This window comes from Doryrhamphus excisus, linkage group LG1 (assembly GCF_037039965.1).
Source record: "Doryrhamphus excisus strain RoL-2023G ecotype Guam linkage group LG1, RoL_Dexc_Guam_v1.1, whole genome shotgun sequence".
In the NCBI taxonomy this organism is placed as follows: Eukaryota; Metazoa; Chordata; class Actinopteri; order Syngnathiformes; family Syngnathidae; genus Doryrhamphus; species Doryrhamphus excisus.
The window spans coordinates 29,456,399-29,483,320 of NC_136357.1; the positions used below are offsets into that span (position 1 = coordinate 29,456,399).

The 26,922-nt window shown below is 48.9% G+C and overlaps 5 protein-coding genes across 7 annotated transcripts in view; all 5 read left to right on the forward strand.

The window, feature by feature from the left end:
- The first annotated feature begins 780 nt into the window (after window positions 1–780).
- On the forward strand, window positions 781–3,031 carry LOC131131847 (uncharacterized). Its single transcript, XM_058076799.2, has 2 exons — window positions 781–1,126; window positions 1,794–3,031. The coding sequence occupies exons 1-2, from the start codon at window positions 931–933 to the stop codon at window positions 2,720–2,722; spliced, it is 1,125 nt and encodes a 374-aa protein (XP_057932782.2). The 5' UTR covers window positions 781–930; the 3' UTR covers window positions 2,723–3,031.
- A 662-nt stretch (window positions 3,032–3,693) lies between these two features.
- Window positions 3,694–6,908, forward strand: LOC131131830 (uncharacterized). Its single transcript, XM_058076773.2, has 2 exons — window positions 3,694–3,959; window positions 4,379–6,908. The coding sequence occupies exons 1-2, from the start codon at window positions 3,851–3,853 to the stop codon at window positions 6,280–6,282; spliced, it is 2,013 nt and encodes a 670-aa protein (XP_057932756.2). The 5' UTR covers window positions 3,694–3,850; the 3' UTR covers window positions 6,283–6,908.
- A 184-nt stretch (window positions 6,909–7,092) lies between these two features.
- On the forward strand, window positions 7,093–10,496 carry LOC131131833 (uncharacterized). The gene is made up of 2 exons (XM_058076776.2): window positions 7,093–7,433; window positions 8,433–10,496. Exons 1-2 carry the CDS (start codon window positions 7,310–7,312, stop codon window positions 10,097–10,099), a joined length of 1,791 nt encoding a protein of 596 aa, XP_057932759.2. The 5' UTR covers window positions 7,093–7,309; the 3' UTR covers window positions 10,100–10,496.
- Window positions 10,497–11,243: 747 nt separating this feature from the next.
- LOC131131846 (uncharacterized) lies at window positions 11,244–13,824 on the forward strand. The gene is made up of 3 exons (XM_058076798.2): window positions 11,244–11,658; window positions 12,720–13,541; window positions 13,628–13,824. The coding sequence occupies exons 1-3, from the start codon at window positions 11,475–11,477 to the stop codon at window positions 13,813–13,815; spliced, it is 1,194 nt and encodes a 397-aa protein (XP_057932781.2). The 5' UTR covers window positions 11,244–11,474; the 3' UTR covers window positions 13,816–13,824.
- A 508-nt stretch (window positions 13,825–14,332) lies between these two features.
- Window positions 14,333–26,922, forward strand: part of LOC131131824 (neural-cadherin) — a 122,831-nt gene continuing 110,241 nt past the window's right edge. The window contains exons 1-3 of one of the 3 annotated variants that reach the window (XM_078793517.1): window positions 14,366–14,442; window positions 14,576–14,616; window positions 14,751–14,904. In XM_078793517.1, the coding sequence (XP_078649643.1) occupies window positions 14,829–14,904 (76 nt within the window). In that variant the 5' untranslated portion in view covers window positions 14,366–14,442; window positions 14,576–14,616; window positions 14,751–14,828. Of the gene's footprint in view, window positions 14,443–14,575; window positions 14,905–26,922 lie in introns of those variants that run through there. The other 2 variants (XM_078793515.1, XM_078793519.1) reach the window with 2 other exon arrangements.

Below are 26,922 nucleotides of genomic sequence, written 5' to 3' on the forward strand. Positions count from 1 at the left end.
TTTGTAAGGACGTTGCTAGTCTTCGGCTGCTATTTTGGGTTAGGATAGCCCCCATCTTTGTCTCACAGGAAAGCTCACCGTCTGCGGTGTAACAAACACAGTAGAATAGAAGTGTACTATTTGTCCAGTGTCATTACAGTGGACTCCATACACGTCTGTTAAGATGGATTATATTAACATGTTTATGTTGCAAGTGTAAAACCGAAACGGTGAACTCAGCACCAGAAATGTGATTGCCTTAGCGTGGAGGTAGTTTGGCAAATGTAATGAATACACGGTATTGTATAGATGAATGTTGTTTGCACTCAGCTGTGACTATTGATTCTGGAAGAAGAGAATTGTTTCAATGTGCTGAAACGTGTGAATTGTGTTTTTGCAGGACTTCACAGTCAAAATATTGACAGCACTGGCACATCCCCATCTTTGTACTCCTTTCCCCTTTTGGTTCGTATTAATATTCTTGGGTAAAACTGCATTTTATGTCCATACGATCCAATGGTTTACGTGCTGTTCTGTATAACTGCAGTTTGTAATAAACACTTCCATGCCAGGTTTTGGTGCTGGCGTTTAATGCCTTGCTTCATGCTTGTGGGTAGATTTAGATGACTTCCTGTCTGAATAAAAGCTAGCAGTTAGCCCATCAGTTAGCTAGCTTTAACCACATCACAGCTTTATCGGCTTCCTTCCGTTCCTCATCTTTTCGCCTTCGTCTTTAAATCCCTTTGTTCTAAAGGTAAGGGTGCCCCAAAGAGTGAGAAGGGTGTACGGTTGTGCCGAGGCGGAGCACGACCCCCCCCCGGGTGCCGCTGGGAGTTTCAGTCTTGATGCTGCTAGCAAAGATGCTAACAGAGACCCGGAAGTGATCGACACGGACAACAAGCGGTCAAAGCAGGGATCGAGTGTGAGTGTAAAGTGTCGTGTCGTGTGAAAATGTGTCGAGTCCAAATGCTGAGAGCGTTGGTGAACCAGCGACTAGCTTTGGCTGTGGAAGAAATATTTGTAGTGTTGGAAAGAACCATAGCAGAGTACGAGGAGGAACTTTGTCGAACAAAAGAGGAGAACGGGCGACAACGTCAACTACTGGACGCTGTTTCCAAGAGGTACCAAGTTGTCTTACACAGAGAAGGTTAGTAGTCCTCTCATGTTTACTAGCTTTCTATTAGCTCTTGAACGCCTCTCGTACAAAGCCTTTCTTTATCTTCCCCGGACTGGGCGGATGGATCCACACGAAGATGTCCTCCCTGGTGTTTGTCCATGTTTACATCTTTTATATAGCCCCCCCCCCGGTCATCCAGACGGTATTCCGAACACTATAAACACTATAAACTCTTACCGGTGGGCTAGAATTCCCAGCAACAGACCTGGCTAGGAAGTGCTGCGTTCCATGAGGGATCAGCTAGCTCACATTAAAGCTATTCTCCTGCTAGCCGGCTAGCATGCTAACAATGAATGTGGCCGCTATCTAATCATTGATCAAATGATGGCAGTGAAGTTAGAAACATGCAAATATTCTTCAGTACCAATAGATGACATAAAGCCCCCCAGCAGTCGGACAAATAGATACCTGAAGGCACTTTAAGGACGTTCCTTGAACAAGGTGCTGCTAAGATCTTCCAGGGAGAGACCAAGCATCCAGGAGGTCCTTAATACCTCCTGGATGCCATCACTGCTATGACAGCAAACATTCCAGATACCAAGACATGAAAATCATGCAAAAGATGATGCAGCATATAAAACCTTGTCAGCCATGATGCCTCCTGTGACCAGTGTCTTTGTCTTTCTGTGTCCTGCAGATGTCAATCAAGAACATCTTCACCCTGAGCAGCAGGAGTGGAGCTCCAGGATGGGGGAGGAAGAGCCCCGCCCCCCCCACATTAAAGAGGAAGAGGAGGACCACAGCATCAGCCAGGAGGGAGAGCATCTTGAAGGACCGGAGGAGTTCCCAGTGATTGGCGTCCCTGTGAAGAGTGAAGATGATGAAGACTATGAAGGTGAAAGTGAGGAGAAGAGAGAGGCGGAGCCTCCGATGAGCAGCTCAACTCAACACATGACAACAGAAGGCGATGGAGACCACTGTGGAGGATCACCAGCAGACAAGCTCTTAGCTCCACTATCAGATAGTGAGCACACAACGTCACACTCTCCTGACACTGATGATGATGATGATGAAGACTCTACAGCTGATATGACATGTCACCCTGACAACACACGCTTGAAATGCCAACACTGCGACAAGACCTTCAAACACCGCAGTCGTCTGGAAACACACACGAGAAAACACACAGGAGAGAAACCATTCCTGTGCTCAGTTTGTGGTAAAGGATTCTCTTGGAAGGAAAGTTTGACACGCCATATTAGACTGCACACCGGAGAGAAACCTTTTTCCTGTTCTGTTTGTGGTGTAAGTTTTCCAGTCAGAGCTCATTTGACAAGACACCTGAGAAGACACACTGGAGTAAAACCATATTCCTGTTCTGTGTGTGGTACAGGTTTTGCGTATAAACGTGACTTTAAGACCCACATGGCAAAACACACTGGGGAAAGACCATATCCCTGTTCAGTGTGCGGTCTGGCATTTATCCATGGAAAGTCTTTGAAGAGACACATGGGAATCCACACGAGAGAGACAGTGTTTCGGTGCAATGTGTGTGATGAACGATTCTCTTCTAAGTACCAGCTTAACAACCACGCGTGTGCTGGGGAGAACAGCAGCAGGAAGTGAAGCTGCACCGCTTCCTGATGGGGAGAACAGCAGCAGGAAGTGAAGCCAATAAGATGAATAGTTTCCACTGCATTTCAGCCCTGCCACAAAAGGAGCAGCTGCCATCATGTTGGTGCTTCTCTGGTTAACATAGGTGAGAGTGTTGACAAGGACAAAGGCTGGAGATGACTCTGTGGTTGTGATTGAGTGAGAAGACCAGACTGGAAGCTTTAAAAGGAGGCTTTTGTTCCTGCCTTGTTCCCCTTAGACCACACCCACGTACATAGCAGGTATTTGACCTTTAGTCAACTCATTAAAGCTGCCTGACAACTATCTCTGTGTCCGTACTCTCTGACTGGCGTCCCTGTCCTAAGATCCCATCGGACCAGCATTCCGCATCCAGAGTCGTCCACGCTAGCCCGCTGGTAACCATGGTTACCTGCCAGGAAACACGTGCAGGCATCCTTTCCAGAGGAGGACTTGACAGGCAAGGCCAAACCAAGCCAGTATCAAAGATCATTAAATGAGAGATGATGACGTTGACGACTCCGGTGGACAGAGAGAAGGGGGTGTGGCCAACATCAGTGAACACTGGGGAGTCCCGGAGACAGTAAAGTACATCAGTTGAATTATTTAAGAACATATTCATACTCGGTTGAAACCATGGTGGGGGTGCAAACATCGAGAGTCCGGGACATCCTACATTTCATGAAGTGGCCACAATAGCGGAAGATATGTTTACCGTGGAATTATACTTCCTGCTGGAATATGCTATCTTGTCTTGTCTGGCGGAAGTACACGAAAGGAAACTTCTAGCAAGACCGTCTTGTTTAGTCGCTATGATTGGTTTTATTCATATCATGTCAAACAATATTATTCAACTCATCTATTCTTCGTCCAGGATCAAATTCCTCTCAGGCTCGGTAAGCCTTCTCGTCTAGCCCAAAGAAAACGGACACTGCGCATGCGTCGTTCGCCATTTTGGACTAAAGGGAGTCGGACTGCGTGTCTTAGCGTCACCAATCCTCCTTATTTGGCACCTCGGTGTACTTTGAAGCTTCTCCAGCTAGCTCAGCTTGCTAGATGCTAACAAAGAGACACCGGAAGCAGAGATCGAGTGTGAGTTAAAGTGTTGGGATTGAAAGAAGGATGGCAGAGGACGAGGAGGAACTTTCACCAAGGAAAGAGGAGAAGGAGGAACAACGTCAACTCCTGGACGCTGTTTCTAAGAAGCATCGAGCTGTGTTACATGGAGGAGGTTAGTAGTCCTCTCACTTGTTTACTAGCTTTCTGTTAGGCCATTAATAGACTCATAGAAACATATTTTCCCACCCCTTGTCTCACTGTGTAGTATGTAGTATCTACTATGTAGTATATAGCATGTAGTATGTAGTATATAGCATGTTGTATGTAGCATGTAGTATGTAGTATATAGCATGTAGTATGTAGTAAGGACGGATGACTGCACTATGTGGCTGTACTCGTGTATAAGTGAGAAGAATAATGTCGGCCCAACACGGACCAATCTTGGGCCTCAGTTGGCAGAGTTCCCCCGACCCCGAGCTTGTCATCGAGAAGATCTTGTGGATTCATTTCATGATTGAAGGAACGTTGCAGGGAGGCTCCTTAAAGTAAGAGACGGGACTCAAATTATTCTACACTTCCTGTGTCCTGCAGATGTCAGCCAGGAACATCTTCACCCTGAGCAGGAGGAGGAGGAGCCACGCCCCCTTCACATTAAAGATGAAAAGGACGAGCCACGCCCCCTTCACATTAAAGAGGAAGAGGAGGAGCCCCACCTCCCCCACGTTAAAGAGCAAGAGGAGGACCACAGCATCAGCCAGGAGGGAGAGCATCTTGAAGGACTGGAGGAGTTCCCAGTGATTGGCGTCCCTGTGAAGAGTGAAGATGATGAAGACGATGAAGGTGAAAGTGAGGAGAAGAGAGAGGCGGAGCCTCCAAGCAGCAGCTCAACTCAACACATGACAACAGAAGCCGATGGAGACCACTGTGGAGGATCACCAGCAGACAAGCTCTTAGCTCCACTATCAGATAGTGAGCACACGACGTCACACTCTCCTGACACTGATGATGATGAGGATGATGAAGACTCTACAGCTGATATGATATGTCACCCTGACAACACACGCTTGAAATGCCAACACTGCGACAAGACCTTCAAACACCGCAGTCGTCTGAAAACACACATGGGAAAACACGCAGGAGAGAAACCATTCTTGTGCTCAGTTTGCGGTAAAAGATTCTCAAGGAAGGAAGGTTTGACACAACATACTCGATTGCACACCGGAGAGAAACCTTTTTCCTGTTCCGTGTGTGGTGAGGGTTTTACACAAAAACAGAATGTAAAAACACACATGAGAAGACACACTGGAGAGAAACCATTTCCCTGTTCAGTGTGCGGTCGATGTTTTGCACAAAAAGGTGTGTTGACAAAACACTTGACAATACACGCTGGGGAGAAATCACATTCCGGTTCAGAGAGCGGTAAATGTTTTGCACAAGATGTTTTGAGAAGACACATGAGAACACACCCTGTAGAGAAACCATATTCCTGTTCAGTGTGCGCCATTAGTTTTGCATGTGAAAGTAGTTTGAAAACACACACAAGAACACACACTGGAGAAAAACCATACTGTTGTTCAGTGTGTGGAAAACGTTTTGCACAAAAAGGTAGTTTGAACACACACATGACTATACACACTGGAGAGAAACCATATCCCTGTTCAGTGTGTGGTCAAAATTTTGCATGTGCAGGTGCTTTGAAAAAGCACACAAGAACACATACTGGAGAGAAACCATATTGTTGTTCAGTGTGTGGAAAAGGTTTTGCTCAAAAGTCTCCTTTGACAATTCACCTGCGAACACACACTGGAGAGAAACCATATTCCTGTTCAGTGTGTGGCACAAGTTTCGCTTCCGTCAGTATTTTGAAAATACACACGAGAACACACACTGGAGAAAAACCATATTGTTGTTCGGTGTGTGGTAAAGGTTTTGCACAAAAAGGTAGTTTGAACAAACACACGATGATCCACAGTGGCAAGAAACCATATTCCTGTTCAGTGTGTGGTCAAAGTTTTGCCCTAAAAAGTATTTTGAAACTACACGTGAGGAGACACACTGGTGAGAAACCATATTGTTGTTCAGTGTGTGGAAAAGGTTTTGCACAAAAAGGTTGTTTGAAAACACACATGACGACACACACCGGAGAAAAACCATATTCATGTTCTGTGTGTGGTCAAGGTTTTGCACACCAAGTTGATTTGAGAGCGCACACGAGAAGACACACTGGAGAAAAACCATATTCATGTTCAGCGTGTGGCCTGAATTTTGCCAAAAAGACATATTTGACAGTGCACTTGAGAACACACACTGGAGAGAAACCACACCACTGTTCAGTGTGTGGCATAGGTTTTGCAGAAAAACGTTTTTTGATGATACACATGAGAACGCACCCTGGAGAGAAAGTGTTGCCGTGCAGCGTGTGTGATGAACGATTCCCTTCTAAGTCCCAGCTTAGCAATCACACATGTGCTGGGGAGAACAGCAGCAGGAAGTGAAGCTGCACCGCTTCCTGATGGGGAGAACAGCAGCAGGAAGTGAAGCTAATAAGATGAATAGTTTCCACTGCATTTCAGCCCTGCCACAAAAGCAGCAGCTGCCATCATGTTGGTGCTTCTCTGGCTAACATAGGTGAGAGTGTTGACAAGGCCAAAGGCTGGAGATGACTGTGGTTCTGATTGAGTGAGAAGACCAGACTGGAAGCTTTAAAAGGAGGCTTGTGCTTGAATTCCTTTGACGTCTGTGCTGGAATTGTGTAAATACGTTGTGTAAATGCTTCCAATTAAATATCCAAATCATAAATGTGCTTTTAAATGACATTTCTGTTCTTCCCTGTGGCCAAGACAAAAACAACCAGATGTGTTTTTTTTTAATTAATTTGGAACGGTTATCACCGCTGCTCTCAACATGTCAAGCTGGAGCAAGTATAAATATATACAGTATGATTCATATATACAGTACAATTTCATTTTTTGATGAACATTTTATTACATAAACAATTTGTTTTGATTGACGTATTTTACTTGATGTAACCCCCGGCGAAATTCTTTGATGTCTGTTATTTGTTTGTATACTGTTATTGTATACTTGGTTGTTGTTGTTCATAAAAATGATTTACATTAAAAAGGCGATGTTTAGTCGTATGGTTTCGTGACTATGATTTTATTAATGCTGTTTTTATTAGCTTCGCCTTTCTATCCTGGCAGACATCGTCCAGGTTCAAGTCCTCTAAGGTAGCTTAGCCTGCTAGCTGATACCAAAGACGCGGAAGTAAAGAACACATACTGCGCATGCGTCGGTCGCCATTTTGTACTATTGTTGGAAAGACTGCAACCAGATCGGCTCCTTCCGGGTGTGTCGTCGCTGTACATTTTTGGCGGCGGTTATTCGTTGCTGTTGTGACCTCGGTGAACTTTGAAGCTTCTCGAGTTAGCTTCGCTTGCAAGATGCTAATAAAGAGACATCGGAAGTGATCGACACACCGCGAAGCACAGATCGAGCGTCCAGTGTTGGGATTGTGTGAAAATGTGCGAAAGGAGGACAGCAGAGTACGAGGAGGAACTTTCACCAACAAAAGAGGAGAAGGAGGAGCAACGTCAACCCCTGGACGCCGTTTCCAAGAAGCCTCAAGTTGTGTTACAGCGATCAGGTTAGTAGTCCTCCTTTTTATCAACACGATTCATAGAAAGCTGCTCTCCGTGAAGTGAAAGTCGATTTTCTGTCTGTCCTCCTGGGAGGACCATTCCCTCCTCCGTTTCTTTGTGTATCCATTTGTTTGTTCCTCAGCGCTTATTAGCTTAGCAATTAGCGCATTGAAAATAGCACCACAATAGTCCTGTGGCATGGTAATAGTGGATGAAAACAAATGGAGAGTAATGGTAAAAGAAAAAGGTTGGATTCCAAAGGTCGAATCGACTTTGATGGTATGCTGTCCACACATGGCCAAGTTGTTTCCATCTTCCTAAAACCAACCTAGAAAATACATACTTTACTGTGTAAATGTGAGTATTTATCTACATTCTACTGAGGCCTGTTACGGTAACACATTTTCCTGGTCGATAATAATCAGATTATCGCCGATGTTTGATCATTTTGACAACCTTGTTTCAGAAGTAATTATCATGCGAGGTGTAATGCGCATTTCAACCACCGGATGGTGCCCAAGTATAGCGTATCCTGTGAGCTTCAGTCACAGTTGGCTTCACACGGAAGTTCTGAGCCCATTTCTATGACTTCTAAGGCATAATAATGGCAGTGCAGCATATCAAATCGGGCTGCATAACAAGTATTTTAATCATTGTTAATTGGTCGATTATATTTGCAGAGAAGGAAGAAGGAAGGTTAGTTTATTCATAGAGCACCATTCGTATATAAGGCAATTCATAGTGCTTTAATAATAATAATAACTTTATTTGTATAGCAATTTCCAAACAGAGTTGCAAAGTTCTTTCCATGAAAAACAACAATAATTAATAGCAAATAACATACAGAACATAAATGTATATAAACAGATAGGATAAAGAAATAATTAATCTCTCGTTTTTCCTGAGTCATTGTGAGAACATCTGCTGGTGGAGGACGAAGCCTCCTGTGATGAAGCAAAGCTGGATTTCTCTAAAGAATGTCTTTGTCTTTCTGTGTCCTGCAGATGTCAGCAAGGAACATCTTCACCCTGAGCAGCAGGAGTGGAGCTCCAGGATGGAGGAGGAGGAGCCACACCCCCCTCACATTAAAGAGGAAGAGGAGGAGCCACACACCCCTCACATTAAAGAGGAAGAGGAGGAGCCACACACCCCTCACATTAAAGAGGAAGAGGAGGAGCCACACACGCCTCACATCAAAGACGAAGAGGAGGAGCCCCAGCCCCCCCACATTAAAGAGGAAGAGGAGGACCACAGCATCAGCCAGGAGGGAGAGCATCTTGAAGGACCGGAGGAGTTCCCAGTGATTGGCGTCCCTGTGAAGAGTGAAGATGATGAAGACGATGAAGGTGAAAGTGAGGAGAAGAGAGAGGTGGAGCCTCCGATGAGCAGCTCAACTCAACACATGACAACAGAAGCTGATGGAGACCACTGTGGAGGATCACCAGCAGACAAGCTCTTAGCTCCACTATCAGATAGTGAGCACACGACGTCACACTCTCCTGACACTGATGATGATGATGATGATGATGATGAAGACTCTACAGCTGATATGACATGTCACCCTGACAACACACGCCTGAAATGCCAACACTGCGACAAGACCTTCCATGGCCACCGTCGGCTTAAGAGACACATGAGACGACACACTGCAGAGAAACCATTCATGTGCTCAGTTTGCGGTAAAAGATTTTCCCTAAGAACAAAGTTGAAAAAACACATGAGAACCCACACTGGAGAGAAACCGTATACCTGTTCAGTGTGTGGGTTGCGTTTTGCGATAAAATCTAATTTAAATGTACATATGAGAAGACACACTGGAGAGAAACCACATTCCTGTTCAGTGTGTGGGATAGATTTTGCGATAAAATCTAATTTGAAAACACACATGAGAACCCACACTGGAGAGAAACCATATTCCTGTGCAGTGTGTGGGGTAGCATTTAGCTATACCCAGTCTCTGAAAAGACACATGATAGTACACACTGGGGAGAAACCACATTCTTGTTCAGTGTGTGGTAAAGGTTTTGCAAGTAAATGTGAGCTGAAAGCACACATGACAACACACACTGTGGAGAAACCGTATTTCTGCTCGGTGTGCGGTCAAGGTTTTTCACGAAAGGACGTTTTGAAAAGACACATGAGACGACACACTGGAGAGAAACATTTCTGTTCGGTGTGTGGCATCATTTTTGCACGGAAAAGAAGCTTAACAATACACCTGAGGACACACACTGGAGAAAGACCATATTCCTGTTCAGTGTGTGGTAAAGGTTTTGCAAAAAAAAGTAATTTGAAAACGCACATGAGACGACACACCGGCGAAAAGCCTCATTCCTGTTCCGTGTGTGGAAGAAGCTTTGCAGAAAAACACAACTTGATGAACCACCTGAGAAGACACACAGGAGAAAAACCATATCCCTGTTCAGTGTGTGGCATGAGTTTCGCGCAACAGCCTAACTTGACAAGACACATGAGAAAACACACAGGAGAGAAACCATTTCCCTGTTCAGTGTGTGGTAAAGGTTTCGCATGCAGTGGTGATTTGAAGAAACACACGAGAATCCACACGAGAGAGAAAGTGTTGAGTTGCAGCGTGTGTGATGAACGATTCTCTTATAAGTACCAGCTTAACAACCACACGTGTGCTGGGGAGAACAGCAGCAGGAAGTGAAGCTGCACCGCTTCCTGATGGGAGAACAGCAGCAGGAAGTGAAGCTGCACCGCTTCCTGCTGGGGAGAACAGCAGCAGGAAGTGAAGCTGCACCGCTTCCTGATGGGGAGAACAGCAGCAGGAAGTGAAGCCGATAAGATGAATAGTTTCCACTGCATTTCAGCCCTGCCACAAAAGGAGCAGCTGCCATCATGTTGGTGCTTCTCTGGTTAACATAGGTGAGAGTGTTGACAAGGACAAAGGCTGGAGATGACTCTGTGGTTCTGATTGAGTGAGAAGACCAGACTGGAAGCTTTAAAAGGAGGCTTTTGTTCCTGCCTTGTTCCCCTTAGACCACACCCACGTACATAGCAGGTATTTGACCTTTAGTCAACTCATTAAAGCTGCCTGACAACTATCTCTGTGTCCGCACTCTCTGACTGGCGTCCCTGTCCTAAGATCCCATCGGACCAGCATTCCGCATCCACAATCGTCCACTCTAGCCTGCTGGTAACCATGGTTACCTGCCAGGAACACGTGCGGGCATCCTTTGCAGGCGAGGAGTACATCATTTGAATAATTTAAGAACCGATTCAGACATACCCGGTTGAAACTATGGTGGGGGTGCAAACAGAGTTTCCAAACAGCATCCAAGTGCTGTTTCAGGGCCAGGATGTGTTCTACACCCGGACGGCAAGTCCGTCCCTCAAACCTGGGACAGAAAAGGGGGTGGGACTTGGCTCATAGATGATAGATTTAAAGAAGCGGTCAGGTGACTGTGAGCGACTAATCAATCGGTTATCAATAAGACTCTCGTACTTTGTCAGCCTGACTCCAATGAAACCAAAACCAAGACTTGGATTTGGACTTTACTTCCTAGAACATAAGACCACGTGTGTGACATCTGTTGTTGTGTTTAAATGTTGTTTTAATGATCCAGATCATCTCTTGGTTTGAATCTATGAAATGAAATGAAATTGCAAACATGAGCCAGGAAGAGAAAGAGAAAAGGTTAGCAATGCTAGCATGTTAGCCTTTAGCATCTTATTCCTCTGTCTTCTTCTGCTTTTGGGGTACAACTCCATTTCACCACGCCTCATAGGTCAGGGTGTAATGACGCCTCCACGCCTGAGGGAGGCAGTGATGCACTAGAATGCCGGAGCTGTGTTACCGGAAGTAGTATACGCTCTGTTAGCAGGAAGTGTCGCCATTAAGTCCGCGTTAACTCCTTCATTGCTATTTTATTTGCTGTTTGAACTTTTGCCGACACCAGGATACAATTAGTGGAGCTTCTCCGGTTCGCTTAGCTCGCTAGCTGCTAACAAACAGACCCGGAAGTGATCAACATCGCTAAGCGCAGATCGAGTGTGAGTGTAAAGTGTCGTGTCGTGTGAAAATGTGTCGAGTCCAAATGCTGAGAGCGTTGGTGAACCAGCGACTAGCTTTGGCTGTGGAAGAAATATTTGTAGTGTTGGAAAGAACCATAGCAGAGTACGAGGAGGAACTTTGTCGAACAAAAGAGGAGAACGAGCGACAACGTCAACTACTGGACGCTGTTTCCAAGAGGTACCACCCAGCAGGTTAGTTCCAGTCTTCCTGTCACATGTTTGCTAACTTTTAAGTGATCGGTGACATGCTAAGGTATGTTTTATGTGTTTCAGACATGTTACACAATGTCGCCCCACTGGGGTGGATGCCAGTCCCAGCCTGGATAAATACACGGGCTTGTGTCAGGAAGGCCACCCCACGTAAACAAAACCAACCATGACAGGAGAAGGTAGAGATCTGGTTGGCCTGATGCAGAGGAGGAAGGTAGACATACTGTGTCTCCAGGAGACCAGAAGGAAAGGTAGCAAGGCTAGAAGTTTAGGAGCAGGGGTCAACTTGTTCCATCATGGTGGAGATGGAAGGGAACTGGAGTAGGAGGAGCTGGTAAAGAAGGTCCTGGAGGTAAAAAGAAGGGTAATGAGATAGGGTGATGAGTCTGAAGATAGAAGTTGAAGGTGATGTTCGATGCTGTTAGTGGGTATGACCCACAAGCAGGATGGGAGTTGGAGGAAAAAAGGACCTTGATGGAGTGATGCAGAGCATCCTTGGGAGGGAAAGACTTGTCATTGCGGTGACTTGGATGGACGTATTGGTGCAGGAAGTAGAGATGATGAAGAGGTGATGGGCAGGTTTGGTATTCAGGAGAGCAGGAGGACAGGTGGTGGTGGACTTTGCCTGTAGCGAATACTTTGTTCCAGAAGAGAGAGGAACACAGGCTGACCTGTAAGAGTGGAGGTAGGAGTCCACAGGTAGACCACATCTGGTGTAGCGTGAAGTAGACTCACCACGCATGCTGAAGACCAGCTGCGGTTCCTGTGAAGGATTGATGCTGGCATCTTGGCGGCAACGTCTTCAACTCCATTCAATGTCAGTCATTAACAAATGAAGGATATCCAGACTAGACCTAGTTGGACTCATTTGGACCCACAGTGCGGGTTCCGGAATCAAACCCTCCGTCACCACGGGCTGCCGTGGGCCTACGACTACTTCTCATTTCCTAGCACCACCTCGTCATCCTCACAGACGTACGCTGCTGTCTCATGTGATAGCTGGACTTTCGTAAAAAACGTCTTTGTCTTCTTCTGTCCTGCAGAGCAACATCTTGTCCCCGAGCAGCAGGAGGAGCCACAGCCCCCCCACGTTAAAGAGGAAGAGCAGGTCCAGACCCCCCACATCGAAGAGGAGCAGCCCCACGTCAAAGAGGAGGAGGAGGACCACAGCATCAGCCAGGAGGGAGAGCATCTTGAAGGACCGGAGGAGTTCCCAGTGATTGGTGTCCCTGTGAAGAGTGAAGATGGAGAAGATGGTGAAGGTGAGGAGAAGAGAGAGGCGGAGCCTCCAAGCAGCAGCTCAACAGAAGGCGATGGAGACCACTGTGGAGGATCACCAGCAGACAAGCTCTTAGCTCCACTATCAGATAGTGAGCACACGACGTCACACTCTCCTGACACTGATGATGATGATGATGATGAAGACTCTACAGCTGATATGACATGTCACCCTGACAACACACGCTTGAAATGCCACCACTGCGACAAGACCTTCAAACACCGCAGTAGCCTGTGTCGACACGAGAGAAACCACACGGACAAAACGCACTTTAAATGTTCCCAGTGTGACAAAACCTTTAATTATCGCTGCAACATGAAAAACCACATGAGACTACACACGGGGGAGAAACCATTCAAGTGCTCATTTTGTGATAAAATATTCCCCATAAAGGCATATTTGAAGTCCCACATAGCAGTACACACCAGAGAGAAACTCTTTCCCTGCTGGGTGTGCGGTAAAATGTTTCTCCGGAAGGGAGGTGTGAAGCTCCACATGAGAATCCATGCAGGACGGAGAACCGACAAGGAGGGACAACACGGCCTGGACGCTTTCAGGCAGCCTGGAGTTGTGATCCACGCAGCAGGTTTGTTTACTAACTTTACATAACACACTGGTGCAGGACCAAGCTGGACTTCTCCAAGGAGATCTTTGTCTTGTTGTGTCCTACAGACATCAGTGGCAAACCTCTTCCCCCGAGGCGGCAGGAGTGGAGCTCCAGGCTGGAGCAGGAGGAACCCGAGCCTCCACACGTTAAAAAGAAAGCAGCATCGCGGCGTCCATTGGGGGGACAGCATCCTGAAGGACTGGAGGACTTCCCAGGGATGGGCTTCCAGACTCTTAGCTCCGCTATCAGATAGTGAGCACACGACGTCACACTCTCCTGACACTGATGATGATGATGAAGACTCTACAGCTGATATGACATGTCACCCTGACAACACGCTTGAAATGCCAACACTGCGCCCAAACAGCTAGCCAACGTAGCAATATAAACACACAGCAGGTTAGTCGCAGGAGAGAAACCATAAGAGTGCTTCGTTTGTGATAAGCGTCTACGATTGAGATGTTTTACATGTTCAGTGTTCATTGAAGAAGTCAAGACATGGAAACACTCACAGGAGAGAGACCATATGCCTGCTCAGTCTGTGCTATAGGTTCTGTACAAAGTTCAGTTGGGAGAAGACACGCTGGAGAGAAACCGATATGCTGTCCCCAGGTAAATGACATGAACATGGAATTGTCGCTCGGTTTGGTAGATGCTGGCTGTGTCCTTCATCCATAAGTGACGAGTGTACGTCCGGAAGGGGGTATTTACATGCGTCTTTGAACGCACCACTACCGGAAAGAAGTGTCTCTACCTCGTTGAGTCGGGCGAGCACCATGACAGAAGATACGAGGACATCTGCTGGCCAAATGGGGTACTGCATGGACCTGTCTGCACACACGCCAAGGCTCCACCGAACAAGGAACAGCCACAACGGAAGGTTAGCTAGCTGAGGTTAGCTAATGTTTGTAAATACGTTACTTGTCGGATTAAATAAAGCCTTCAAATGAAGAACTTTTAAAAGGCAAAAGTGCATATTTACAATGACTCCGCCCTTTTCCTGTCCTTTTAAGAGAGGGGTGTGAAACCGGGCCGGTGGGCGGAGACACTGCAGGTGATTTGAATAATCAAGCCCTCCTTCAATTTGAGGGAAATGGAATCACCTGCTGGAGAGAAGACCTGCAGAGGCTCGGTCCTCCGGGGCCGAATGTGCTTGAAGATGAGTCAAAGTGTTCTAATTCTCGGCAGAAACCTAGTGGGGCGTCCACTTTAGGAGGGCGAGGCCTCCCGGTGCCCAGATTGGCAACTACCGAGAAGAAAGGTGGAATGAAGCCCACAAAGGACGCTTATCCTGTGGATGGGCCTCCGGGATCACGTCTTGGTGAACGGGAGCTGACTTTTGGTGAGTTTACATTTCTTTTATCGTGACTTTGGTCTCCCGTGTGTAGTTTTTCACTCCGGGGGCTCGGAAAGTTGCGATGCAACCTTTGCTGTTGGATTAGCCCCTGGAGATGCTAGCTGCCGTCAGATGACGTCAGCTTCCCTTTCATGTGGTCACGTGCAGGTCACATGGCGTTCACGTCACGTCACGTGCAGTTCACGTTTGTATGTTCTTTGTGCCACTTCCTTATGAAAACCTTTCATGTATGCCTGCCAATCATTAGCGTGTTTGGGAATCCATCATTTTATTTCTGAAAAGGCAACAAAGGAGCATTTCATCCAGTAGTTCAGCATCTAGACCAGTTCAGACCAGGTCCACGACTGGGTTCATCCACGACCCCGAAGGTTCACAAAAACGGGTTCTGATTAGTGAAAGCTTTTATCCTATTTATGAAAATGCACCAAGACCACTTTAGACCAGGTCCCCTTTGAAAACCACCATACTTGGACTTCTCAAAATCTGTCTCATGTGTATGAACGATGGCAAACAGGTATGGCCACATTCATCAGTGGCGGGCTGTGTCCCACTGTATGTTTGGGTGAGAGCAAGAAGGTCACATCAAATGTATTTGTGGCGGGCCATGTCCCGTCACATGTGAGTGAGGGCCAACAGGTAGCATCACATTTGTTGTGGCCATCGTGTGTCCCATCATAATGTGTATGAGCGACGTGGAACAGGTGGTACCAAATTTATTTGTGGCGGGCTCTGTCCCTTCTTGTATGAGCGACGTGGAACAGGTGGTACCAAATTTATTTGTGGCGGGCTCTGTCCCATCTTGTATGAGCGACGTTGAACAGGTGGTACCAAATTTATTTGTGGCGGGCTCTGTCCCATCTTGTATGAGCGACGTGGAACAGGTGGTACCAAATTTATTTGTGGCGGGCTCTGTCCCATCTTGTATGAGCGACGTGGAACAGGTGGTACCAAATTTATTTGTGGCGGGCTCTGTCCCATCTTGTATGAGTGGGGTGGAACAGGTGGTACCAAATTTATTTGTGGCGGGTCCTGTCCCATCGTGTATGAGCGAGATGGAACAGGTGGTACCAAATTTATTTGTGGCGGGCTCTGTCCCATCTTGTATGAGTGGGGTGGAACAGGTGGTACCAAATTTATTTGTGGCGGGTCCTGTCCCATCGTGTATGAGTGGGGTGGAACAGGTAGTACCAAACTTATTTGTGGCGGGCTGTGTCCCATTGCATGTGAGCGAGTTCAAACAGGTAGCACCAAATTTATTTGTGGCAGGCTGTCTCGTGTGTATGAACCAACATTTATTTGTGGCGGTCTCTTTCCAATAATAATGTTTGTGCGTGAGGATGAACATGTAGCGGCAAATGTATTTGTGGCAGGCCGTGTCATGCTATTGGAGCGAGTGTGAGGAGGTCACATGAAATCTATCTGTGGCGGTCCTGTCCCACTGTGCTGCGTGAGCGGAAGTGCAAGTGCTAGCATGGTAAGCGTGGTGTTAGCATGCTGGATCTGGATCAAGGTGGATCTGGTGGTGGTTCTGGTGTCCCCCCAGGCCTTCAAAGGGGGGGGGGGTCCATTGATCTTTAGGTGGCATGAGAACAGGAAGCGGAAGAAAGCGTAGAGGATGAAACTGTGAATTAATTAGCGCTTTAATTGTGAGCTCTCCAAGTCCTATCCTCAGCGGGCGTAATTAAGATGTTTATTTGAACACACTTTGCTCTTGAAGGAGGCAACACCGCTAATTGGAATCATCCCGGAGTCACGCGCACGCCGCGGCTTTACCGGCGCGGGTCAATTAGGCTCTTAACACGGAAACCAGGACGTGTTTAATGGATTTGTAAGCGCAGCAACGTTTAAAGAGCTTCCGGAAGGGGCGGGGGGGCAACACCCCACCGTGCACGCGGCTGGGATGAGTGCGATGAGCTCGTGCTGTTGATGACGAAGAAGACGCTTGATTGGGGAAAAGTGCTTTTATTTTGTCGGCGTGGACGAGCCTCGATGCTTCCCAAGTAAACAAGCCGGCTAATGAGCTCACGTCCCCGCCTAAGACGCAATTTGTCCCCCGCAAAGCCACGCTGGTCCGCGTCGTTGGGGGCTGCTGAACGATGAAGAGACGTGCAGCCTTGTGGTCTCCTCCTCTTCCGGCACCATGACGGAAACATGTCGTTTTGTTCTCTCCTCCTTCACTTTTTCTTTATATTTCAACTCTAAGCTGCTAAAATATTAAGTTTTGTCTTCGCATTATGACATCATCATAAAGTTATCATCTTCTAGTTGGGATTCGACTCGTCTTCTTTGTACATTTTGTTTCCCAGCATGCCTTGCGGGTTGTGTAAGTGGTACTGCATAATGGAGTCTGGTGTCCTAGTAATACGCGCGAGTACACCCTGAAAGTCCTTCCTGTCAAGTACTTCCTAAAAGGAAGTGAAGCAGTTGAAGTCACATGACTTCCTGTCCAGGTGATGTCGCGTGGCCAAGGCGTTTGGTTGGACCCCCCGCTAATGTCATTAGCAGCCCCCCCCCCGCCTCCTTCACTGGTCTTTCTAATCTTCTAAACCCATTTGCCCCCCCTACATTTAAATAATACAAATCCGTCTGTCAGCCCCGAGACGCTGGCGTGTTTATTTCTGAACATAAGTGAAGACATTCCAGCCGTCAGAAGATGACGCCAGGGGGGGCGAAATAACAAGCAGTCGCATCTGGAGGCCCACTTTCCTCAACCTCCTTCATCATCATCATCATCATCCTCGGCTCACGTGCCCACACCCCCCAAAGGCCGATGTTCATCAGGCTGATGAACCAATCAGACGGCGTTAATGAGGAACACTTCACCCCAAAGATGGCCGAACCTTCCCAGATGCCAGACCAGGATCCTTTGATGGTCCTGGTCTTCCTGACGAAATAGACAGAGATGAGCCCCCCCCCCTGGAGTCCTCACGTGACCATCAAACACAACATCCTGGAATCTTTCATGGGGGAGCACACGGCTGGTCTCGCTTTCATTTTCACATTTTCAATTTGTCATCATCTGTCTTGGCCTCCTTGGTGGTTCCCAGGATGACGAGCCGAGCGACGCTGAAGCGAGCCGCATGCTAACACGTTTTGGAGGTGATTTACGCCCCCTTGGCTTGCCACACAAACAGATGCAGCCAGGAGCCCCTTAACGCTGATCTATAGTTCCGATTCATTACCCCCCCCTAATTGGTCGCCCCCCCCCACCCCCGTCCCCTCCCACACACAGAGAATCCAAGGAGTTGATCGATAAGCAGGACGTGAGCACGAGGGGATGTTAACCAGAAAATGGTCTCTATTAAAATGGGACTAGTTTCACCCCCCCTCCCCCCGCCCACTGCCGCAGGAAATGAGTCGATGGGGAAATCAGGAGGAGGTCAAAGTAGAAGCATCTAATCGTGAAGGTCGTCACTCACGCCACACAAAAAGACGCAACCTTTGACCTCTGATTTGATCAGACTGCATTGAAATAGAAGTGGTCTGTTCCAGGGTCAAACTGGAGCACTAATGTCACCACAGTCTCCCCCAGTGTGTTGCAGTGGCAATGTGGAGGATACTTCGGGGGGGGGTCAAGAGAGAGAGTCCCAGGACAGGTGCACCTTCAGTGGCTTAGGACACGTAACCATCCCTTGTTTCTATTAGAGCCCTCTACACATGAAATAGCACCCCTATAGTCCCCTTTACACTACTATTAGCCAATATAGTAGACATCCTAAGACATAGATCTAAGCAGACGGATGGACGGACGGACCAAAAGCTGTTCACCTGTCACATGACATCAGGCCTTGGCGTCTTTGTGATGTCACGGCCGGAGCGTTGCATCATGAGTACGACAGAGCGCATCAAAGACAGTCGTCGTGTTTTCCCAACATCCAATCCCGATGTGGGGGGGGGCAGAGTCGCCACAGACAAACAGAGAGAATAATCGTCCCGAAGCGACGGAAGGATGAACTTTGTCGCCAGGATGAAGAGGAAGTTGCTGTGCTCGGCCAAAAAGAGGAAAGAGGAAGCCGGCGCCCAGAGGAAGGTGAGTTGTCATCCCAACAGGAAGGCTAACAATCTCCCGTTTGACACGACACGCTAACGAGCGCGGAGCCGCCGGGTAAAGACCTCGCTTGCGTCTTTCCGCCTCAGGTCTCCGACAGCCAGACGGACGAGGAGAAGAGCGCCTGCTTCCCTCAACACGGCCTCATGGCCTTCTGCCGATCCCAAGACAGGAAGAAGCGGCAGCCGGAGCAGGAGGGCGGGAGCTCGGACGACGCTCCGGACGAGGACCAGAGCAGCCAGAAGTCCTCGGAGCAGAAGGTGACGGAGGACGACATGGTGGACTCCTTTCAGCAGGCGCTGGCGGTCGCCCAGGAAGACGCGGCTCAGAGCCTCTGGATCCAGAAGTACAGCAAGCCCAGAGATTCCGGGGCCGACTGGTACGAGTGGTGGGCGGCCCGAGAGCAGGAGAACGCCGCCCGCCTCCAGAAGGTGCTGGACAGCGTCCAGGAGACGGTGGTCCTCTTTGGCGCCCAGCTGGAGGGCATCCAGCGCAACGTGGACCTGACGGTCTCGGACCTGAAGGCGCAGCTGAGCAACATGCATCTGCACATGGCCAGCGGGATCCTGCACCGGGACGAGCGCATCGCCAAACTGGAGAGCCAGAACTGCTTCCTGCCCCCGCAGGCCTCCGAGGTGGACGTGGACCTCCCCCACCGTCTGGCGTACAAGTTCGACTTCACGTCCAGCCCCTACGTCATCTTCCGGCCTTCCGCTCCCCACTACCCCGTTCCCGACGCCAGCATCCCGTCCTACCTGCAGGCCCCCGTTGCCGTGCTGGAGCCCCCCCACTGCCCCACTCCCAACATGCGGCGTTATTGAGGACCGTGCTGGCCGTCGCCATCGTTGTCGCCATCGCTGTTTTGTTGTGAAATGTGCTGTGGGCCCAAGTGGCCCCCGGACCGCCCCTTGGACACCTCCTGAGGTGAACTGGACGCAGCATTGCTGTGGGTTGGTTTTTAGTTGGGAGCATCTCCATATTCACGAGGCTTTGATATTTGGGGGGGGGGGGTCGATGTGCTTTATGCTTCCACTCAGCAGAAGATGAAGATCAGCAGAAGGCGCTTTGCATGCGCACGTACGTGCACGCGGCGAGTGCCAGTCTCCGTGTGGCGTGTTTACGTGAGGCAGATGTTTGCTGCTCTTCTCCAGCGGCGTGAAAGCGGCTCGGCGTCTGTTGCCGAGGGAGGGGGGGACAATCGGCCATCAATAATGGACTTGTTCCGTTTCTCGTATCGTCAGATGCGCGTTCGACAGAAACCGACCAAAAGGAGTCGGCGGTCCTCCTGAGATCTCCGAGCATCAAAGGAGGAACTTGACGTTTTCGTTGCCTTTTTTTGGTATGTAGGCGCTTCTTCTGTTTTGGAGAATCCTGCTTTAAAGGGCCAGTGACTGTAGGCCACAATCAAGGGTTGGTACCCCAGGTTTAAGGTCCCAGCTGGGCTGCTTCGGGGCACCTTGTGCTGGGCCCGCGGCAGCACCCCCTGCTGGTTGAGAAGAGCCACGCAAGCTTCCATGTTGTCCCCCAACATGCCCAAAAAGAGCAGCAGGAGTGCTTGCACGTCTGCAAGATGATCCCTCCTGCTACCTCTTCTTCTTCCCTGCCACAGCCGGTGCGTTAAGTCAAGCCGGTGCCAAGTCTTTGGGGGTCCAGGTGTCTTTGGGGTGGGCGGCCATGAATAAATGGTTGGCTAACACGTTAGCGTCAACTTGCTGATTTCAGAGGCGCTTAGTGAGAACGAGAGCAACACGAGGAATCTCGTATTAATTGGTGATTTGCACGTGCCAAGATGGCAACGGGATGCCAGCGTGATGGGGTGGGGGGGGTGCGGGGTTGCAAGTGAGATGAGCTGGTCGTGACCTCCTCCCGCTGCATTCGGGGAGAATCCAAAGATTCTTCTTAAAGCGCTGATCTGCTCTTTGGTTGGTCCACCTCGTGCATGTTTGCGAGGCGGCGCCGTATGAAATATTCATCTGGGAAAATAAAGCAAAGACGCGCTAGAGCAGCAAATATGTTCTTTTCTTATTAACGCCTTCAATCCCAGACGCTCCTCAAATGTGGCGGCCATCTTTAAAAGGCACAAAGGCTGTTGTCGTCTTTGGCGACATCAACGTGGACGCCACCAAATAAAGATTCCACTCCTGTCTTTCATCGCAAGTTTTCTACCTTCTGCTCTTTAGTAACTATGGCAACAGGAAGTACACACCAATGGCTTGTTTACGTCAGAAGCATTTCTTTCCCAACATCAACTATTTAGCTTTTTATAGCTTTCACATTTGTAACTGAACCACGGGACCTTCCGCACGCTCCACCCCATGTGCTCACCTCCTTCCTGTCATGTGACTTCCTGTCATCCACGTGATCCCTGCCCGGTACCACTTGGTTGGCATGACCGACCGACCGTGATTCCCATCAAGTAGGACTCTTTAGTTATTCCTGGGCCACGTTGGTTGTTGGACCAAAGTGGCCTCCAGACATCATTAGAGACCTCCAGACATGACCTAACACCCCTATGGTCACCTTTACACCCCCATTAGCCAATAGAGTAGACATAAGAGGAAATATAGTAGACATACAAAAGACTTGCATGCTAGCCTTGGGACAATTGCATTGGGACAGCGTACTTCCTGTCTCATCAAAGTAACATTACTGCCACCTAGTGAGCAGAGTAGAAAAGTACCACTGAATGTCTTATTTGTGGTTTTGATGCTTAAACGTGCTGGTTTAGGCCAAGACCAGCTAGCGTAGGGATGGAGCCATGCCGTGGGGGGGGCACTGTACTGGTGTGAACATGCTATGGACATACAGTAGCTACTTCCTGACTTGGCAGGAAGTAAGCAGTCCTTGTTTGACTTGGTTGAAGCGTGAGAGGGATTCAGACATGCAGGTCTCTGGTTCGGAGCCCAAATAAGATGGCGGCATGGACGCCAGCTGACTTGAAGGAAGTTGGCGGTCTCGGCTTCCTGGATGCTGACTTTAGGGGAGGGAAGTAAAGGACCGGGCAACACAGGAAGCACTACAAAATAAAGGCGTGACAGGAAGGGAGGCATGATAATGGCAAAGTAGGAAACCAAAGCACCCCCCCCCCCCAGCACGGAGGAAGAGGAAATGAAGGCGACGCTGGCGTCAGCGTGGAACCAAACATCAGCAGCTCCAGTCGCTTCAAAGTCGCACTTTTGCCCAACAAAACTTTGTCACATCACAGAGGGAGTTTCAAGGTGACGCCTGCGGGCCTTCGGATGCGGCCATAGATAGACTGGGTGGGGGTAAGGTGGGGTGGGGGTGTCATGGGCGGGTGGGGGCGGAGGGAAAGCGAAGCGAGGCGCTGCAGCCAAAACCAAGTAATGAGCTTTAGAGGCAAGATGAAAAGACTAACTTGCATCTTTTATTCATGCAGTTTGTTTTTAGACTGTCAGCTCACATGAACACTTGTACACACGCGTGCACACGCACGCACGCACGCACGCACACACACACACACACACACACACACACACACCAACGGCGAGGAAGCAAGAAGCAGCCCTTGAATGCAACGTCGTAGCCCAGACTGAATGTCATCATGTAGAAGCTTTGTAAGAATCTGTCATGGCGGCGGCCTGCCAGCGTGAATCATTTATTCCCTAATGGACTGCTTGCTTGTTGCAATGACGCGCAGCACTTTCACTTTCACTTTCACTTTAGCTGCGCTAGCAAGACCTGGTGTTCCTTCTCAGCTACAGCGTCGGACAAACAGGAAGTGCAGCACTCGACTCTCTGGGACTGTAGATCTCAACGATATGGAAAGTCTAGTCGGTGGCCATAGCGCGCACGAGTGCTGCTGGCACTGGGGAGCTGCGGTTCCATGAGCGGCAACATCTCAAACCTTGTCATCATAGATCTCGACCTTAAGGACAAATCCAGAAACCTTTCCAGTCTGTTGGTGGCTCACGTGTCAAGCATGGGGGCAGTAGCGTGCGCGAGTGCTGCCGGCACTGGGGAGCTGCGGTTCCACACCTAAAGGAAGCGTGTAAGCACTCTACCAAGTTTAGCGGACGGGTGTATTGACCTTTGGCTTGTTGTTGTGGCTAGCTTCCTTTTACACTCGCTAGCACCTCTACAGAGGGTTGCTATGATGTGCTGTCATCAGCCGCCAGAGGTTGGGCCGCATTCACAGCTGGCGTTTGTGTTTTTGTCTTCACTTGTCAGTGAACGCATCTCCAGGATGGTTTCAAGTCCAATGGCGCGCCGCGAGCGAAGAGTGCGGCTGCTATTCAGCTGCCAATCAAGTCAGACCGGAATCCTGACAGGCGGACACGTAGCAATTATTCCAGAAAGGCTTCTGGAATTCAATCAAGTGCCCCAAAAAAAAGCCAACATATTTTGGGAATCGTATTTTTATTCCGTTTGACTGCGAGCCTGGCGTGCAGCGTTTTGGCAGACGCTGGTAAACAGACGAGGGGAAAAAAAGCCAACTCGTGTCAAAGTGTGAGCGAGCGTCTTTGATTGACAGGCCGAGGCAAGGGGGGTGTCTCCGCCTCCTTTTTTTGTTTTGTTTTTATTTGGAGCCGTCTCCTTCTGCCCACGCTGCCTGGGAATAGCGCAGCACTTTGTCTGCTTCACTGTGGAGACGTCGCTGCCAGGCGGCCGTTGGAGGAACGTTTCCAGTTTGATTCCAGTTTGGTGGACCATCCATCCACCTGCTGGACCCGCTGGAGGCTCCACAGCAAGTCCTCCACGTACTTAGCGCCTGATTCAAATAGCCTTGGGTGTCTAGGCATGTGAGTCTGACCTTCGCCGTCTAGCCCTCGCGTTGCTCACAGGAAGCTAAATAGCTAGGCAACGCAAGTCGTGGTTGCACATACTCTTATTTTTGGCTTCAGAGGAAAGAAATTTGAGGCCAACTGGTAAGCTAGCTACCATGTAGCTTGCTAGCTAGCGGCCTTCTCGAGTCCCTGCGGCTTAAAAGTTGTGCAAAACCATGAAAAACACTAGCGTAAAGGTGACTGTAGGGGTGTTATTTCAGGTCTATGGGGCTCTAATCCTAAACAGGTTTTTAACTCCCTAACTGCAAAGTCTTCCGTTGATTAACCATGAATCCCAAATTCACTTAGCACAGTTGGGTCAGGATCCAAAGCCGCCATAAACGGGGCTGATTGTGTGTGTGTGTTTTAAAACATTGATTGTGTCTCACACACACACACATCCTTTATCTCCAAGTGCCACCTGGCTGGCAAAGGTTGGCTCCAAGCTGGCGGCAGTCCAGCTGGGCGACGTTCCGGGCGGACGGGAATGCAGACGTTGGAAGCAAAAGGCAAAGGCGGCAAAAGGAGTGTTTTTTTCTGAGGCGGGGGAGGAGGCGGGCCAAGATAAAGGTCACCTCGCGAGATGGAGCGTATGCGGGAGGAGATCAAGGAGGTGGTGGGGGGGGGTCAAAGATGGAGGAGATGAAACATCTGGCGGCCAGGCGAGCGTAAATAAAGCCCACAAGCTGTTTTAGAAGGAACAAGACTGTTTTGCCAACGGCGGGGAAATTGGCCCAGGGAGAGATTTGGTGTTTAATCAGGTGCTGCCTTCGTTAAAGCAGGAAAGGATGCCAAATTAGCGCAGCAGCTGCTGGAGGTGGCGGCAGCGCCACTCTTGGGGGGGCCCGTACCCCCTGCCGCCCCCTGCCCGGGTGCCAGCCAGCAGGTGGCCCCACCTGGACTCTTTGGGATGCAGGAAGGGAAGAATCGGCACACTGTAAAACCGTTACGTCACTTCTTCATACTCCTCCTCATTCCGGCCAATCGGCTCCTTCCTCATCGTCCAACGTCGGCTTGGACACGCCCTCTCTGCCTGAAACGCCAGCACGGCACGTTTGAGTGCAGAAGCTTTGCCAGAGACCTCCGTGGCGTCACAGCGGCTGCTCGGAGCGTGTGCCCCAATACAGTGCACCTTGCTGGGCCACACTGGGTGGCTCCTCCCCTCTCCTCTGGTTCTCCTGGTGGTCGTCATATTTGGAGTTGGGTTGTCGCTCCTTTACGTTCTTTCTGGTCTGCTTTCCTTTGTTCTTCACGCCGTGTCCCCACAGGAACCAACTCGTCCGTCCGTCCGTCCTTTGCGCTGCCTTGTTTCTCCCTCCTGCGTTGTCTTTGCTATGGTCTGGTGCTAGCCGCCTGGTGCTAGCCGCCTGGTGCTAGCCGCCTGGTGCTAGCCGCCTGGTGCTAGCCGCCTGGTGCTAGCCGCCTGGTGCTAGCCGCCTGGTGCTAGCCGCCTGGTCAACGATCAGTAAACAAGTTGAGTGTTGAAGGGATGTCCTGGAATGTCGATGAGTCGTGCGGCGTCACGTCAACCCAACTGGGAAACAATCAACCTCCACCTTGCAGCAGAAGCAACCAACAATCAGCACTGAACCGTGCACACACGTGTGTGTGTGTGTGTGTGTTCCTGTGTGTCTTTGTGTGTGTGTGCAACAGGCAAGCACAACAGCAAATTGAAATCAAAGCACATTTGTGAAAGTACTTGCATGACAATACGACATGGAGCGTTGGTATAATAAGACGTGCACGCACACGTGCACGCACAGTGGGAAGCATCAACATTCACAGGAAGAGCAAACATCGACGAGTCCAAATGAAAGATGTTTCAACACGTGATGTTTTTTCCGATGGGTTGACGTGACTTAATGACTAGCGGCTTCCATCTTATCACTTTTATTTACAAGCTAGCATTTAGCATCTCCTGTTAACTTTCACCCCAAAATATCCCCTTTTGGGGGGTCACTAAACCCCCAAATCAGCTGCAAATGTCTCTTGTATGTAGCCAATCATTAATAAATTTGTAAAATAATGAGTCAGCCCTCCTGTTTAGTTTCCTGCCTATTTCCTGTAGTTGAACCTTCATTGAGAAAACGTCATTTTCTCACAAGAGAATAAAATCAAAATAAAATGTAATAACTTGATAATGACAAGAAGTAACGAAATTAGAAGAAATTAGAAGAAACCATCGGAAAAAAGGTCATGATAAAAATGGCAGAGGCAGCGCCGTGGCGGCTTCTTTTTACGCTTGCTTGGTTCATTTTCAGCCTCTCACTGTCTTACTTTCACTTTCACTTTCCATGCAGGCAAAGTTCATCACCTCCCAGCCAGACGTGGTTTCTTTCTGTCTGATGTCCGGCGACTTCCCGACTCCGCGTCTGCTCATTTGGTTTTTCCGAAAGGCCGTCTGCCCCCGTGACGCCGCCGCCGCCGCTCAGCAGCCGTGCTTTGCTCGTAGCCGACCGCCGTCCGATACGTCGGCCAATTATGCCGATTTGGGTTTCATAGATCAGCTGTGGGGGTTGGGGGGGGCATGCCCCGACGTCGCCTCTCCTCGCCGCGTATCCTAATTGGCTTAAACCCCTGCGAGTCCGCCATTCCGTTGTGGTGCTCACACAATACGTACCGTAATTAGCCGCCCCCCCACCCCAGCCCCCGCCTTCCCACGAGGCATCAAAACATAAAGTTTCCGTCTGATCACCGCCTGAGTGGCCAACTTTCTTTCTTACCAAATTGAAAGCTAAAAGGATGCCTTGTCTACAAACATGAACTTGATGTTGCGCAACAGGAAACCAAAACAATGAAGCACAAAGCTAAAACATTGCTAGAACCCACATAACCATCATAACCCACATAACCATCATAACCCACATAACCATCATAACCAACATAACCATCATAACCATCATAACCAACATAACCAACATAACCAACATAACCATCATAACCCACATAACCATCATAACCCACATAACCATCATAACCAACATAACCATCATAACCAACATAACCCACATAACCATCATAACCCACATAACCAACATAACCAACATAACCAACATAACCAACATAACCATCATAACCATCATAACCAACATAACCAACATAACCATCATAACCATCATAACCCACATAACCAACATAACCATCATAACCATCATAACCATCATAACCATC

Bases quoted from the DNA above. Each gene is read 5' to 3' on its own strand.
- LOC131131847 (XM_058076799.2), top strand. From the start codon at position 931: ATGTGTCGAGTCCAAATGCTGAGAGCGTTGGTGAACCAGCGACTAGCT. The intron at 1,127-1,793 runs GTTAGTAGTCCT...TGTGTCCTGCAG, and splicing joins AGTTGTCTTACACAGAGAAG to ATGTCAATCAAGAACATCTT.
- LOC131131830 (XM_058076773.2), top strand. From the start codon at position 3,851: ATGGCAGAGGACGAGGAGGAACTTTCACCAAGGAAAGAGGAGAAGGAG. The intron at 3,960-4,378 runs GTTAGTAGTCCT...TGTGTCCTGCAG, and splicing joins AGCTGTGTTACATGGAGGAG to ATGTCAGCCAGGAACATCTT.
- LOC131131833 (XM_058076776.2), top strand. From the start codon at position 7,310: ATGTGCGAAAGGAGGACAGCAGAGTACGAGGAGGAACTTTCACCAACA. The intron at 7,434-8,432 runs GTTAGTAGTCCT...TGTGTCCTGCAG, and splicing joins AGTTGTGTTACAGCGATCAG to ATGTCAGCAAGGAACATCTT.
- LOC131131846 (XM_058076798.2), top strand. From the start codon at position 11,475: ATGTGTCGAGTCCAAATGCTGAGAGCGTTGGTGAACCAGCGACTAGCT. The intron at 11,659-12,719 runs GTTAGTTCCAGT...TCTGTCCTGCAG, and splicing joins CAAGAGGTACCACCCAGCAG to AGCAACATCTTGTCCCCGAG. The intron at 13,542-13,627 runs GTTTGTTTACTA...TGTGTCCTACAG, and splicing joins AGTTGTGATCCACGCAGCAG to ACATCAGTGGCAAACCTCTT.